The sequence below is a fragment of the Eptesicus fuscus genome, chromosome 18 (genome assembly GCF_027574615.1).
Source record: "Eptesicus fuscus isolate TK198812 chromosome 18, DD_ASM_mEF_20220401, whole genome shotgun sequence".
Lineage (NCBI taxonomy): Eukaryota > Metazoa > Chordata > Mammalia > Chiroptera > Vespertilionidae > Eptesicus > Eptesicus fuscus.
In genome coordinates this window covers 32,096,160-32,113,736 of record NC_072490.1, presented here as the reverse complement: position 1 = coordinate 32,113,736, position 17,577 = coordinate 32,096,160, and the positions used below count along the sequence as shown (strand labels likewise).

At 44.7% G+C, this 17,577-nt stretch overlaps 1 protein-coding gene across 1 annotated transcript in view; it reads right to left on the bottom strand.

Annotated features, from left to right (window-relative positions):
• Positions 1-17,577, bottom strand: part of CLSTN2 (calsyntenin 2) — a 347,351-nt gene that overhangs the window by 117,614 nt on the left and 212,160 nt on the right. The window contains exons 3-4 of the mRNA XM_054708150.1: positions 2,401-2,596; positions 1,431-1,639 (exon numbers count right to left, since the gene is read on the bottom strand). Of these exons, the coding sequence (XP_054564125.1) occupies positions 1,431-1,639; positions 2,401-2,596 (405 nt within the window). The remainder of the gene's footprint in view (positions 1-1,430; positions 1,640-2,400; positions 2,597-17,577) is intronic.

Sequence of the window (17,577 nt, the reverse complement as noted above, 5' to 3'; positions counted from 1 at the left end):
CTATTTCTTAGTCCTAAACCAAACGTTAATTGAAGTCTAGCATTTTCTATCTTACTTTTTTATGCACTGATCTTGTGTCCTACACAATTAACATCTGGTAATGTCCAGGTGTGTAAATGTTATTTCCATATATTTTAGCATTTTATAAGGAAACTGCCTTCTGTTAGGAATACTGATTTCCTCTTACAGGACACATCACCGACGACTGGAGGTCAGGGAGGAGGGTTTCTCCTTGGCTTCCTTCCCTTCTGGAATCTGCTGCAGTTCTCGGGATGCGGAAGACACTATCACAGGGTAGGTTTCTCCCGGTCTCAACATCGAGAAGCATTGGAATCACTGAAGACTTGCAAGCAGGTGACGGATGATATTTCCCTCTAGGTCTTGGCTGCCAGGAAGCTCAGAGCTAATTTGTTGCCCAGCCCTGGTTCATGGCATGCTTTGCATACCAACCTTGATGCCACCTGACTTTGTATCTTTTATTTTGAATTTTCCCCCACTTGATGGTAAGCTCCATGTGAACAGGCCCATGTCTGTTTTAGGTTCTACTCTATCTCCATTCCCAGTTCCAGCACTGTACGCATGGCACTGAATAAATATAATTATTTACAGAGTGGACGAACTTCAGGTTTTGCTGCTTTTGAGTCTTTGTGCAGTACTTAAATCCTATTTGAAACAAAGGGGGGTAATATACATGTACCCACACACTCATGCTATTAATGAAATAATATACTTGACAAATAATTTTCATTTGATTGACATCAAGTTATTGAAAATTGCAGTTAAAAGGGGCTGCGCTGATTGGGCCTCTGGCTGTCATGTTTACACTACAATGAGTTTTTAATTAATGGTGATGGAGAAATGTCCACCAGGCTTTATTAGGACTGTTTTTACTTCAGTAAGTTCAGTTTGGGATTGGGATGTTGTGGGAGGGTTCTTCCATCCTTCATTCTCAGTAGGGTAGAAATTCTCAAAGGACTTGGACAAGACCTTTAAAGATTCCTGAATGAATCTATAGCTTAGAAGGTGTTTCAGAAATCTCCACCTTCCCTTTGTTTAGGAGTAGGAAACAGATTGTTGTGTGAGGTGATGTTGCAACTGGTTATGTAAGAAAGGGACTCAGACATGGCAGAGTTGAGGGCATGACTCACACCTAGATGACAACTGAAAAATTCCAACAGAAAACCAAGCTTGTGCAGATGAGTGGCCTTGTGAGCTTTATAGGCTGTACCCACTGAGTAGGTGCCTGGCTGAGCTGCTAGTAATGCCAGGACATCTCTCCAGAGCAGGACTGAGTTTTGGGTAATAGAGCCTAGATCAGGGATGGCACAGGAGGCATCGCCTGCTGAGTACACTCAGGCCCCCACTTGGCCTTCAGAATGGGGAGGAGGTGTGTTTCCCTGCCCCGACTGGGGTCCTCTCAGGACACTCACCATTTCTGTCAATGGCAAAAGGGACATCGGTGGTGACAATTTCATAGTTGCAGATCTGGCTGTACTGGGGGGAGCAGTCCTCATCGACGGCCTCCACCTGCAGGATGCTGTCGTAGATCTTGCCCTCGGTCACCACAGCCTTGTAGGCGGGCTCCTTGAAGGCGGGAGCAAACTCATTGACGTCCTTCACCTGGATATGGACCACGGCCCTGGAACCACACACAGAAAAGAAGAGATGGCGGTAAAGGAAGAATTGTACCATCTTCCGCACTGCCCTTGGGCACCGACCCAGGCCCCAACACCAAGAAAATGGAGAAACCACCAGCCAGTCAGGCAGTTGTTGCCTGGGTGTTCTGTCCGCCATCTCACTGGAGACCCTTCTGCCGGCCCTCGCCCCGACCCCCTGCGATAAATCCACCCCAGAGCAACTCCTCCCCATTCGTTGACCTTCCTTGTCACCCTTGACAATAGCATTCCTCTGGACTGTCTCTCCTCTCCCTTAATCAATCTGTCACCTGTCCACTCACTCCTCCATTGAGTAAGAATTTAAGTTCTCTTACTCTGTGTTAGTCTCTGAGTCAAAGTCCATCAGGGAGAGAGTTACAACCCAACACGAAGAGTGCTAGGACAGAAAGCAGCACGTGGCATGGCAGGACCCAGGGAAAGGTCCCAACCTCCCAACAAGTCTGCAGGGCTGGGCCGGCTCAGGGAAGGCTTCCCGAAGGAAGTGACACTGCACTCCGTTCTGATGGGGGAGCAGAGCTGTCTCCCGGGGAAGCAGAGGGTAGAGAATTTCAGGTGTAGAAAGCGGCCGGTACCGGTGCCGGCAGTGGCCTAGGAGCTGGCCAGCAGCTGTGTAGGCCGGGGCACCATGGTATGGCCACTGGGTACCCACGTCCGTAGAGCAGTGTGTGACAGAGATGGTGGGCAAGAGTGGGACGGGGTCCAGGAGCTGTGTCAGGCGACTCACTTGTGTGACTTCTTCCAGGCTGTCTCCCGGGGCCCCGCGCCGCAGTCGTAGGCCTGGATGATGAACGTGTACTCCTTCTGCAGCTCACAGTCGATGGGGCTCTTGGCGCGGAGCCGGCCCTCTCCCGATGTCTTGTTGAGCACCACGGCCTCAAAGGGCAGCTCCTGGCCGTGGATCTTGAACGCACAAATCTCGCCTGCAGAGGGATGAAAGCGGAGCAGTGAGCGGCGATCCTGAGAACCGCCAGACTGCAGACGGAGCTTCCGCTGCACCAGATCCGCAAAGCTAATGCCTCCAGGCCATTTCCTCCACCCAGAACCGTCAGACCAGAAGAGGCCTCCAGAGACCCAGCCCAACGTGTTCATTTCATGGATGGTAAAAACCGAAGTGTTTCACGCATGGAAATGTCACCCATCAAGTGTATCTGGGAGAAGAAAAGGGGAGAGTCACGTGCGGGACTGGCTGATGATCCTGGTTTCCCACTTTTCCGAGCAGGTTTCCCTCTGCCCAGTCTGACACTAAAAATGTGCCCACATTGGCCAGTGTGTCTCAGTGGTTGAGCATTAACCCATGAACCAGGAGGTCATGGTTCGATTCCTGGTCAGGGCATATGTCTGGGTTGCGGGCTCCATTGCTAGTGGGCAGCGTGCAGGAGACATCTGATCAATGGCTCTCTCATCATTGATGTTTCTATCTCCCTCTCTCTTCCTCTCTGATCAATAGAAAAAAATAAAACAACTGTCCACAGTCAAAAGACAAATGACTGCGGAGGAAAGGCGGAAAGGCCCAAGTGTGCACAACCTTTGGTCCTGTGACCACATCCTTGCTACCTGAACGTGTGCGCTGTGAGCGCAGCATGAGCATCCCTGGCAGCTAGTTAGAAATGCAGGTGCCCAGGTCCCGCCCAGACCTCCTGAGTCAGAACCTTCGTCTTAACAGGGTCCCCAGGTGATTTGTTTGCTTGCCAACCAAGCGCCGCAGTGTGCTGCTCTGTCCTTTGCCCCAGGTTTACACACTCCACGTCGCTGCAGCCACATTCCCCCGCCCCTGCATGTCTCTCCACCCACCGCTTCCCTGTGGGGAGAGGGACTCCACTCTGAGTTGCAATTTTATTTCAAAACAGTGGGGGTGAGTCTGTGCAAGTTCTAGAATCCCTGTGGAGCCCGAGAAGCTAACTTCTTAAAGGGTTGAACATGTTGTGAAATTAATGCATTTCTCCCCCTCAGCTGGGTTAATGTGTATTATAACTATTCCTCTGCATTAAAATGATTAAATACCTTCCTTGTCCCAATAGGTGGATATTTGTTTCTTGAAACCTGACAGCAAGTAAGCTCTGTACTGCCTGTCTTGGGAGGTGTTGAAAATTTGAAACACATCCCCTTCTGTCTTGAGGGAGTTTACAGACTTGTTGGGGAGACAATGTCTGGGTGTCTAGAAAGGCCATTCAGAGTGCAAAGGGAGGTGTGAGTGTCACGTGGCCTGGGCAGCAAGGAGTAAAATGTAGGCTTGGTCTGGAGGTCTGGATTCACATTCCAGGCTTGCCACTTACTCCATGATTTAGTCAAATTATATTGCTTCTCTGACTCTCAATTGTGTCACTTGTAAAATGATCCAGGAGATAATGTTGGGAGGAGGGCACCTACCCTGAGGTACCCCAACGCTGGTCTGACATTGCCCCCGCTGCACGGCTGGAACCCCCGTGAGGCACCTAGGGTGCATAGTTTAGGGGGGCCCTAACATCAAGGTGACCAGGCACCTGCCCCGCTGCTGCAAAGTGACACTGTGAGAAGGAGGGATAACAGGGCTGCATGCCTGCTCTGTGCCAGGTACTGAGCTTTGTACCCACCCCCACTCAGGAGACCTCATTCACTCTTCATAACAAACCTGCAAGGTAGAGGTTTTATAACGGTTTGTACAAATTAAAAAAAGAAAATGGATCAGAGAGGTCATTAATTGGTCAAGGTCACAGAACTAAAGTTGGTCTAAAACCCAGATGTGGCTGATTTCTAAGTTCATGCCCTGTCTATTTCACTGCTCCCTCTCCAAGCAGCCCCGTAACTTTTATTTTTAATCCTCACCCAAGGATATGTTTTTACTGATTTTAGAGAGAGAGAAAGACAGAGGGGAGAGAGAGAGAGAAACATTGATGTGAGAGAGAAACTTCAATTGGTTCCCCCTCAAAAGCTCCCAGACCAAATATCAAGCTCACAAACTAGGTCTGTGTCCTGACTGGGAATTGAACCGGCAACTTCCCCCCCTCCCCAATTTATTTCTTGTGGCATTACATATGTGTCCTATTCCCCCATTACCCCCAACCCCCCTCCCATTCATGCCCTTATCCCCCTGTTGTCTGTGTCCATTGATTAGGCTTATATGCATGCATATAAGTCCTTTGGTTGATCTCTCCCCCTTACACTTTTTGGTGTACAGGATGATGTTCCCACCAACTGAGCCACTTGGCCAGGGCAGCCCCATAACCTTTGAGGGACCACTGTGGGGACTGCTTCCCGTCCCATTCTATATCCCCATTCAAGCCACACTCAGGGAGAAATCCCCCGTGTTACATGTAGGAAGCATGCCCTGATCTCTTACTAACTATATTTTCTGAGACGGTCAATCAATAACAAACTTACCTTTAGGCTTTTGATTTTTATTATTTCATTGATCCTCAATTTCATTATGAACACTCCATTTTCACTACATCCCCTCCTGGCCATTGCTCAAATGTAGTTGTGGAATAATGGACAGCAGAGACAGATGTGGGCCAGGCTCTAACAAGGAGGCCGTGTTCTCGGGATCACCAGCGTCTCCTTACTGCCTCTCCGACAGAGCTCCTCTGCAGCCCCCGGGGTGGGAGGACCGGTTTCATCCCATCCTCAAACTATTTCTGCTCGGAATTATCTGGGGCTTAACTGGATGAAGTTCTAAAGTGCCTGCCTTGTGATTCTATCCAAAGATCAATGCCAATAGAGGGCTATGACGACCGAAAATGTCCGAACCGGTTCTCGAACATTATCTGAAGTGCCCAACCACTGCCACGATTACAAGACTAATCAGACCATTTCTCTTTGAAGAGACCAGTTAAACCAAAAATAAAAGAGGGCAATTTTCTGTTGGAAACACTTGATTGCAATTAAAGTAGTTCTCAAGACTCAGAAATCCTTCACCAGAGGAAAGGAGAGGAAGGAGGAAAAGGAGAAAGAGGAGGGGGAAGAGGAGGCACAGGGGAGGGTGAGATGAAGTAAACCTCGGGGCGACATATTTTCATCTCACTCAATTCAGCTCAATTCAATTCGATACACCCTGCAGTTCCTGAGAGCGAAGTGCCAGGCACGATGCTGGGCCTGGGGACACCAAGAAAATGACTAGAACACCTGAAAACATAAGGACACTCCTAAGCACTCATCACTTAGTAGAAGAGACAGTGAACCAGGGCAACACAATGCTCACCTAGTTTTCACCGGCTCAGACAGAGACAGGAATTAGTCCCCCTTGGAATTCACGTCACCCTCATTTATCCCACCTCTGCATCTGACACTTAGGTTCCGGTTGCAAAGACTTTCGTTCATGTACCCATCCATTCGTTCACCTCGTAAATGCTTATTAGGGACTCTGTGCCCAGCAGTGATGAAGAAAACCAGCCCAGCCCTGGCCTACAAGCTGCTGGCAGTCCTGTAGGGGAGGGAAGTGAGACCCCAGAGAATCACATCCCTAAGTGAAGAGTGGTGACTGTGATAGGTGGTGGGTGCCAGGAGAGTCCTGACCTGTCAGGCAGGCAGGGCTAACCTAAGGATGTGACCTAAGGAGGTGACGCTGAGCTGAGACCACAGGGAGAGACAGAGGAGCACAGCCTGGCCGTGAGGAAGGGAAGTGAGTGTCAGGCAGTGGGGCCTGCACACCATAGGGCCTCGGCAGGAAGAAACTTATCAGGCCCTGAAGGGACATCAGGGCCGGGGTGGCAGGCGTAGAGGCAATGGGGAGGGGCCGGCTTCATGGGGATGTGACCAGAGAACCACGCAGGGCCAGGGCTCAAGCGGGTCCTGAGCTTGGTTTACATTTCTGCTGTCACCATCTAGAAAATCGTAATAATTTTATCTTTGAACTTTTGTTTTGTAAATGAGGTTGGATGGACGACGGAGCATGTTGTGAGCAGAGAGATGGGTGCGATGTGCCCGTTCATTGTCCTTGCTGCCCTATTCAGGTATAGCATTCAGGTTGCCCCCTGGGCACAGCATCCGGGTGGAGCAGATGCATGGGCGTTCAGCAGGACTCAGGGATAACAAGGCAAGCCTGTGACACTGAGGACGGAGTACACGGAGAGCTGACAGCCCAGACAGGCCATCCCTTCTATTTGAACCAAAATTGTTTAGGCCACAGAAAGAAGGCAGGGTATTTTAAGAAACATGACCAACCAAAGAGCCCTGTCCTGGCCTTTCTCACTCCTGTTACTTCTCGGTAGTAGCCAACAACTTATGCTGACAATGATGACAGACAGGAGAAGGAAAGATAAGACACCCCACAGTTCCTTTTCCGTTTGGACTGTCTTTTCTATCTGTCAGCCAAAGGGAGAGAGTGTTAGAAGAGAGTGTGTACATATCAAGAAGCGAAGTAAAAACAGTTGAGTTTGGTTTGCATGGCATTTACACTGATCTGGTAAAGGACTAAATACATATGCATATGTGAGCTACAGAACGCAATTTCTGTAATGTTCAGAGATTCTGCACAGCACTTAACTGCTCTTATACTTACATGGGAAGCTGGCATTGCACAGTATAGAGAAATCAATGGAAAAATTCATACTAGTAATTTATAATTTTAATTTTTCTTTACTCAGAATAGCATCAAACAGCAAATTTACAGTACTACAAGCTGAGAGAGAGAGAGAGAGAGAGAGAGAGAGAGAGAGAGAGAGAGAGAGAGAGACAGACAGACAGACACTGTGGACGAAAAGCCCCAGGATGGAGCCCCGAGAAGGAAGAGTATCTAAAACTGCAGTTCCCAGTGTCAGTGTGTGACACATCGGGCTGTCTTGATCTTTCGGGAGGCCTGTCACTAGAATTTGTTATTATTAATAAAGCACTGCAGTGGGAGGATGATGCACTTAGAAAGGAAAAGATCAGACTTAATGGTTTCCATATTAAAAGATCACTTTTAAAATCTTGCTTTCCAACACACTTTCTGGGGTGGGAGAGCAGGTGTGCTGGGAACTACGTGTGGGAGTGCAACACCCAGATGGCCATGTCCTTGGGACCAGCCATGGGGAAATGAGGCCAGCAGCTGCCAGACCTGAGTGCTATCTAACACTGGCTGTGGCCAAAGGAGGCTACAGCTTCACCAAGAGGCCCCGTGAGGTCCAGATCAGAAGGGGAGGCCCAGCCTCCAGCCCCAGTGGCTCCAGCCCTCCAGTCCCCTCTGTGCCTCCAGCTGCCTTTTCCTCTGCGGTAACACACCCCTCCACACAGCAGCAAGCACTGATGTAGTTGTCTCTTCATTCCTCCCATAAGAGTTTGGGGAAATTTATGAGTGAATGAATTCATTGATGAATAAATGAATGACTAAAACTGATCTTTAGAATACATTTTGTTCCTACCCTTGAATAGCCTAGAACTATAGATTGCGTTGATTCCATTTTTCAGATGAAGAAACTGAGACTCAGAGAGATTAAGTGGTTTACCCGAGGTCACTCGGATAGTAAGGAGCGGATGAAGGACTGATGTCTGGATCTAAATGCGGCACCCTCTTCGTTCTTTCAGGGGTTTATCACTGGGCAGTTGTGATGTTCTAGGACAGAGTTTCTCAAAGTGCCATCGGTGTATCCCCGGGGGTCCCCAAGACCAATGGTCGGCAAACTCATTAGTCAACAGAGCCAAATATCAACAGTACAATGATTGAAATTTCTTTTGAGAGCCAAATTTTTTAAACTTAAACTTCTGCTAATGCCACTTCTTCAAAATAGACTCGCCTAGGCCATGGTATTTTGTGGAAGAGCCACACTCAAGGGGCAAAAGAGCCGCATGTGGCTCGCGAGCCGCAGTTTGCCGACCACTGCCCAAGACCCTTTCTGCAGGGTCCACAAAGTCCAATTTACATCCTGTTAACACTAAGACATTATTTGACTTTCCCATTTGTGTTGATGTTCGCAGTAATGGTATAAAAACAACGGTGAATGAAAGTGTTGGTGTCTTAGTGGCACCTAACTGCATTCTTTGCCACATACAGTCACAGAAATAAAAAAAAATAATAATAAAAAATAAGGCCAATTTCATGTGAGAATGACTCTAACGATGCAGTAAATATTAATTGTATTAAGTGTCAATCCTTGGGTGCCTGTATTTGAATCCCTGTGTGACAAAATGGAAAGTACTGGAGCACCTTTGTATTAAGGTATGCTGGTTTGTCTCCAGGAAAAGCATTTGTGTGATTTAAGACGAGTTGGGAGCTGAACTAGACCTTTCTTCGTGAAATGCCAATTTTACTTCAAAGAATGACTGACAGGCAAATTACGTTTATTCAAACTTGAGTGTGTGGTGGGCATTTTTTTTTTTTTCCTAAGTAAGCCTGTCACTTAACAGAAAAGAACTAGTAGCATTTGTTGCCAAAAATAAAATCCAAGCTTTCAGTTTTGGAAAACTTGTGTCTGCTACAGTGAACTTGACAATACATCAATACACCAATTCTTTTCTGATGAGATGGATAATGATATTAATGAATGTGATTGTTTGAGATCACATAATGAATTATGTCAGCTTTTGAAATGTGTACTTAACAATGAATCAATCAATAGCTTCCAAATGACCAAATGCATAATGTTATGCAGTCACCCATGGGTAAAGGACTCATTCAAAGTGTGAAATTGACTCAAGAATTGTAGTGTAACAGCATATAGTAAGTTAACTCATGTGATTTTAGGTTATTTATTGTGACTAACCTTTAAGAAACTTTTACTTATGGAGCTTTGGTATAGTATCAGAGAAGAATATCTACAATTACCTGAAGAGATTGTTAAATACTCCTTCCTTTTCCAACTACATACCTGGGTATGTCCATATTTTTTTCTTCACCTGCTTTAACCTAAACAACACATCATAATAGATTGAAGGCGGAAGTAGAGGTGAGGACCTAGCTGTCTTCTATTGAGGCGGACATGGAAGCGATTGCAAACATGTATGCACTGCCACTGCTCACACTCATTTTATTTTGGAAAATGTATTTTTTTGGGGGGGTCAAATTATGTTATATATGTAACTTGAGTTTATTATTGCTATTATGTAAATTAAGAAATAAGCATTGGAAAGTTTGTGTTTTGATTTCTAATACAGTACATATTGACAGATATAACCCATATGGACAAAAGCTCTTGAGGGCCATTAATAATGGTTAAGAATATGAAGATGCCATGAGACCAAAAGGCTTCTAATTTCCCAACCGTAGTTTCCACACAGATGATTCCCTGTGCTGGTCCTGATGCTTGTAATGGACCCATCGCCCCTCAGAGAACTCCAACCTCAGAGCAACCCCATTTGCTATGTATCTCACGGCTGTGATATTTGTATGAGAGGAAGCAGACCTTGATATCCACAGAGTGCTCTTTATCCAATCACAAATGGTTAAAATCTGGCTCTGGAGCCAAATAGGCCGGGCTCACATCCTACCCTGTGGTTAACTACCTGTGTGACCTGGGGCAAGCCACGTACCTCTCTGTGCCCGTTTCCTCATCTGTAAGATGGGGATATATTGCTAATAGTTACCTCATAGGATTGGTGATTGTTGGGAGCATTAAGTGAACTAATATAAGCAAAGCGCTAACAGTGCATGGTACGAAGTAATTACTATAGGTGTTAGCTCTTATCACGGTCTTTATATTGAAGAAAAGTAAGTCACACACTTCTGGCAAACTCTCTGTTTGTATGTGAGAACTGATGCGATCATTTTTGTCATCAGAAATGTTTTGCATGTTTGTTAAAGGTGTCATTAAAAAACCATCTGGCTCCTTGAAGTATCTTGCACCTACCAGCCGCAGCTTACATATATTTATATTCCTGAACATCACTGGCCAACGACTGCATCCTGTGCATTTGCCAAATCTCATCCAGGACCACTACTGCCTCATGGGGAGGGTTTACTGGGGGGAGGGGGTTGGTGGGCGCTGTTTGTTTATTTGGTTTTGCTTCTCACAGTGACTAGAAGTTGCTAATGGCCTTGATTGGGCAAGAGTGGAGGATACTAGATATCCTGCCCTGGGCAGGTCAGTCATATCACCAAGAACCATCTCACCTAAAATGGCTAGCGTCCCCCCTGAGAAACACTGCACCTCAAGCATGCAGCTAGTCTCCAGGAGGAAACGCCAGGCCAGGTTCATGACCCCAGGTTGGAGGACAGTGATAGATCTTGTCAAGGCTTCTCCAGACGGGTGAGGTCCCTCCAGAGGGAGGATGACACCATCTGCTTTCAGCCACACACTCTGTGCTCCTCAGTTCACACATTGGCAAGCAGTGGACACTGACTACACTGCACAGGTCTGGGCAGATGAGTTTTTTAACGTGTACTCTGTACCTCCACACCGAGTCATCTGCAGTCACTATGGAGGCAGCCAATGGATGCTTCTTTTTCTCATTGATGTTTCTCTCTTTCTCTCTCCCTTGCTCTCTCTCTCAAATCAATAAAAAAACATATATTTTTAAAAAGAAGTAAAAAATCTATACTTAAAAAAGAAAAATGGAAGGTAAGCCCTCTCACTTCAGGTAAAAACTTAAAATTTCCCAGAGTAGAAAGTGAAGGGAAAAGACCCAATGGACTGTCACTTTGGCCATTCCCTTGTGTGTCTCGGTGGCAGGGAGATCTCGGACAAGCCTCAGTTCGGCAAGCAGATGACCTTAACCTCGGTCCCAGCTCCTCCTTTCTGGACTGGGTGACCTTCTGTGATTCATTACAACTAAGAATATATCGCGCCTGATCACAAAGTGCCATGAGGCTGCAATGACACACTAAATGAGGAAGAGCTCCGGGAAGTACAAAGGCCTGTCTGCTTTTTATTATTATAATAAGTCCGCCCTCAAGCCTGAAGTAGCTAGATGCATACTGGCAACTTCGCTTGTTTCTATTAGAAACCAAAGAGGGGGAGGGTGTCACCCTAATGGCTTTCTGTCTACTTAGTATTGAGCAAAGTAAAAATAACTCTTTTATTTAAGAAGTCATTTTCCTCAAGCTTTATGCTGAAATCAAAATTCTCCTCCCTTGGGAAGATGAACATAGCACAATTATTATGTTGCTAAAAACCAATGAAGACCATGCATTTTTTATTCTTTGGCAATATTGGTTAAATGAATGAATGATGTAACAACTAGTATATATGGTCAGAGACTTAAAGAGGTCTCTAGTCTCTGGGTCAGGCAGAGCTTGAAGACATGCTGGGCGGTCATTTGGTGTTGAGGGTGCCCAACAGTCTGCAGCTGAAGGTACAAAAATGTGCTGTATTTATCATTCACTCAGCAGACCTTCCGTGGGCATAAATAATACGGTGGGAAAAAATGAGTGAATAATAAACATATATATATAATCAACTGCAGCTCACATTTACCACGCATTTATGATGGACCAGACACTTAAACCTACAGTTAAAAACCACCTGCATCTCTGTTTGTGCTGACTTGCCTGGCCAGGGGGTGGAGATTGGGACGAATCAGAGACCAGGTCTGTCTTCACAGACAGGAGAAGGAGGCAGATGAACAAGGAGTTAAGTGCAATAAAGTACTGCAAAGGCTGCAGTAGGTGTCTGTGCTGGGTGTTGTGAGAACACAAAGGGTGACAGATCAATCTCACCCCTAAATACTCGCAGAATCAGTTGTTTCCTGTCATGTAGCCACACGAGGAAGGCGGTAGGTGCAAGAAGGAAGAAGTTTCAGCCTAAATAACTCTGTCTGAGACAAGACCCTGCCCCAGACAGGCCAGTCTTACACCACCTACGAACACTCTCACGTCTTTCTCTTGACAAAGGAGTTTCAGTGCTTCTATCCCCAGTAGAAGGGTAGTGCAGGTCAGTGCCCGAGAGTCAGTCAACCTAAATTCAAACCCTGACTCCTCACTTGTCATCTCTGTCACTTCAAAATGTTCCTGTTTCCATACCTCCATGTCCCCATCTGTGAAGTGGGAATGAAGCCATCTCCCTGCTATGGTAACATAATCAGAATAGTACTTTTTTAAAAAACAGAATTTACTATGGCATAAACTGGGCTGAGTGACTTGGGTAAAACGATATAACTTAATTCTCACCACAGCTATATGAGAATGCCAGCAGAAAGTGATGGCAGACCAGATCAGACCGGTACATTCCTGGTTCCACCATGGTACCCTGGCCAGGGTTAGCAACTCAGGCCTCCTACTGACCTCACCAGCTGATCATGAGGTGTCCACAATGCTGGCCAGATAGGAAGCCACATTGAATAGAACAGTGACTGCGTTTATAATGGCGGAATTTCTAATATTTTTGAAGAGATTTTTAAAACCTGTGTCTCAAAAATTATTAGCCCGGATGCAGTTACCAGATGGGACGAAATATCTTTCCCACTGCCAAGCAAAAGCAGGGGCCTGTCAAATCAGTATGGAGCATCTTATTTAAAAACAAGGCATCTCGTCTGCCTATAGCTGTTGGGTGGAGTTCAGTCAGATCCACCCCACAATCATTACCTGAAATCTGTCTCTACTAACTCTTCCTTGTCCTTTAGGGAAAATAATGCACGTGGAAGTGCCTCCGAGAGTGAAAAAATCCCATCCAAATACATGGCCCTTTACTGCTGTTCCATTGTCCTCATCAAGAATATGTGTGTGCGTGCGCACATATGTCTATGACCTGCAGGGAGGGTATCTTTGTAGATGCTAAGGGTCCCAGAAGCCTGAGACTCTGTCCTTACTCTCCAGGAACTTACACTGGGTTTCACACACAGACGGTATACATAGGACCAAATAATTAAAGGTGTTTGAGGTTAACGAGTGTTAATGAGTTCTTGAAATACAGGGGCTATTACAGCCTCTTCAACTTACCAGAGGAAGACCCAATAGTCAAATAAATCTGGTACAAATCATGCTCACAGATAAAAACTTTGGAATCTTGTCCCCCTCTCCTCAGTGTCCAAACAGGGGTCTCACGTGTGACCTCGAGATTGAACCAGTCGGAGGTTCCAACCCAAGCAAACCTGAAGGCTTTGTTTGTCCCCATCCACAACCCCCAGTTTATATATTTATTTTCCTCTACTTCCTTCCGGGTTTTCTCATCGAAGGTGCCCAGGAACTCGGATAGGCACGGGATAAATTTCCCTTCAAAGGATGACGTGCTACATGCTGTACTCTTGCACTTCTCAATGTGGAAGCCACTAGCCAAAGTGTGGCTCTTGAACACTGGAAATGTGGCTTAGCGTGTGGCCAAGGAAGTGGACTTTTAAATTTTATTTAATTTTATAATTTTAAATTAAGAACAGATACTCAATTCAGTTACTGGAAAACTTTTTAAAAAGCTTGGGTTACGTGAATCAATTTTGTTAGCTATAAATTATGTGAAATATAAATCAAGTGTTTCCGATGAAAATTTAGAGCCTAAATTGAAATGTCTTGTAAGTGGAAAATACACACCAGATTTGAAAAATACTTTTATGAAAAATGAAGTGTAAAATTTCTCATTAATACTTTTATTTGATAACATTGAAATGAATTATTGGGTATGCTGGGTTATATAATATACACTATTAAAATCAATTTTACCTGTTTCTTCTTATTGGTTTACTGTAGCTACTAGAAAATACATAATTGTGTATGTGACTTGAATTATGTTTCTGTTGGACAGTGCTGCTCTACATAATTAATAGTATACATCACTAGAGGCTAATTTTCCATGGAAATAAATGTATAGGGAGTGCATTCTACAATAACTGTAGAATTGTCCTGCTTTTATGCTGATTTTTATTTCTCAGCATTACTCCTAATATTTAGGAGAATGTTTCCTCTTAAAATATCAGCCCATCTGGCCTTTTTCAGACGATTAAGCCAAATTTAGCTCAAGTTCCCAAAGCCCTGATTGTCAGGCCTTGAATTAGCATTGCCTCTTAATGAGAACTTGTTATAAAGAAAAAAAATCTTGAAATTTTAATGACATTGAATATTTAAATAATAGCACATTGGTCAATTGTAGAAATTCAGATGTATGCACTGACAAATGGTTTTTATTAATTATCAGCCAATACAGAAGTCTTCTGGCAATAGGATTCTAGCTTGTAATCCACTCAGTCATTGGAATTAAAAATGTGTAATTCTTTATAAAGAAAACTTTATTTTTAGAAAATAAATTTAATAACATTACATTAGTATTATATTAATAGTAAAGTAATAATTTTATAAAATAATAATTATATATCGCAGAGCAAGTCATTATGTCAATACTCTTATTGCTCTTTTTCTAATTAGAATAATTCAAACTCTCACAAAATGTAATGCTCTGTGCTTGTTTCTCCACAAATGGGAGGAAAGAAAATGTGGGTTGTAAAATGTAGACGTAAAGGTATCTAAGGAACTGTGGTTCTGATATGGATGAGTAAGTTCCTGACACACTGAATCTCTCACAATAACACCTATAACCCTGACAAATACCCCCTTATTCCCCCAACCTCCACCCCCCAAAAAATAAATACAACCAAGGAAGGGAATGAAAAATTGGAGAAAGCTACTAGCAATGAGTGAGTTTTCTGGTTTTTAATCATTAAAAAAATGTAAAATACACAAAACATAAATGTTATCATCTTAACTATTTTTAATTGTACAGTTCAGTGTTACTAAGTGCATTCACAAGTTTTCTGTTTTGATCCTTTGCCCCAGGGCAGCTGTAGCCCCTGGTGGAGGGGAGAGGGGTGGTGTTTAAACTGTTGTCTTTCTGGCCAGGTAAATTGGACTGCCGGCCTATGGGGCAGAAATCTGGGAGAGGAGTGAGCCAGGGAAGGCCCAGTTCTATTTAAATTCCACCCAAGTCTCTAACAGGCTCCAGAATTAAGCATGTGGGGGGCAGACTGGAAGCATCTGCGCTGAGACCTGAACTGCTGCCCACAGTAGGTAAGAGTTTACAGTGAGTTGAACTAAGTTAATTGCCTATTAAACCAAATGTCAATAATTTTTGAAGGAATATGACAATGCAAAGTCCTCTCAACATAACATTCAAAATGTCCAGAATGTAATCCAAACTTATTTTACATATGAAGAGACAGAGAAATGTGGCTCTTACTTCAGGGTAAAGACAACAAGGCCAACCCCAAAATAACTCAGATACTTGTAGTCTCAAACACATACACTAAATTAGTAAGCTCAGGGTCATAAAAGAACATATGCTTGTAATGAATGAAAAGATATAAACCTCATCATAAAAATATAACAGAGAAAAAGAATCAAGTATATGAATTCTGTAACTTTAAGAGATAATATTTATTTGAAATAAAATGCCCACTGGAGGAGATGACAGAAGAATAGATCATTATAAAATTATCCAATGTGAAGAAAAAAGAACAAAGAGCAAAAGAAAATAAACAGAGTTTTGGTGACTGTGAGAAATCTGAAGTAGAAAGAGAAAAAATATTGAAGAAAAATATAAACTCAGGAGCCATGGGTTGATATCAAAAAGTTTTATGTAACAGGTAATTGGAGTCCCAGAAAAAAAGGAGAGGGAGAACAAGGCAATTGTGTTTAAAAAAATAATGGCTGAAAACTTACCTAATTTTGGTAAAATCCTAATTTTGGACATATCCTAAAGGCTAATATGCAAATAGACCGAACGACCAAACAAATGGTCACTATGACGTGCGCTGACCACCAGGGGGCGTGCACAGAACATGGCAGGTGTCGGCCACAGTGGGAAGATGGAGCAGGTGAGAGGGGGCACCAGACCAAAGTGGAGTACCAGTCGCTGTCATTGGAGCGAGCCTCTGGTGGTTACCGAAAATTCTTTGCTCCCGCGCGCTGTGGTCCCGCCCGATGCTCACACCTGCTGCCTGCGCTGGCCCTGCTCACACCTGCTGCCAGCGCCAATTGCCCCTCAGGGCTTCTCCACCTCCCCCTGCTCCTAAGAGGCGATTGGGGCCAGCAGCTGCCTCTCACACCCGCTGTTGGTGCTGGAGCCACCACTCGTACCCACTGCCAGTGCCAGCCCGGCTCCCCGCTGCTGATGGTGCCGGCCCTGCTCACACCCGCTGCTGGCATCAGCCCCAATAGCTCCATGCTGTCAGTGGGTGTGAGCGGGGCCGGCGCCATCAGTGCGTGGGAGCAGTGGTGGCGAGAGTGGGGCTGCCAGCAGACACGGGACCTGGAGCCATGGTGGGAGGGGTCGGGCGGGGGTGCAGAGGATGGGCCGAGACCCACCCCTGTGCCCACCGCAGCCTCATGGCCCACAGTTCCTTTCAAGGTGCACGAATTCGTGCACTGGGCCGCTAGTATTTATATATTCAAGAAGCCAGTAAAGAGGAATGCATGTAAGGGAAACCACACCTATGCACATCAAAGCCAAAGTTAAAGAGAAAGCCGCCAATTACATACAGGGGAACGGTAAGTTGGATGACTGTGAACTGAACACAAACCACAGAAGCTAGAAGGCAGTGGAACATCTTTAAAGGACTAAAAGAACAAAGGAAAAACTACCAGCCCATAATTCTATAACAAGAAAAAATAGCCTCTGAGACAGAAGGTGAAGTGAAGACATTTTTGTTCATCTCTATAAGACATCCTAAAGGAATTTTTTTTTTTTCTGGTGAAAGAGAAATGATGCTGGGGAAAACATGGGACTCCAAGGATGAAGGAAGATCATCAGAAATTCTAAATATCTGGGTAAGACTAAGAGATAATTTTTCCCTCTTAATTATTAAAACTACATATGTCTGTTTAAAATAAAACTATAACATTGTCTGTGAGGCTTATAATATGTTCAGCTACAATACCCATGATCACTATAGCAAAAAAAATGGCGGGAGTGGTAAATGGATCTATATGGTTGCAGGGTTTCTGCAGTTTATATAAAGTAGTAAAATAGCAATTCTAGGAAGACTGAACATTTGCAGATATATGTAGAGAGCAAGTAACCATTAAAACAAAAAGATGTAGCTAACAACTCTATAGAGAAAATGAAATTCCGAAGAATATTCAAATAATCCCAAAGAA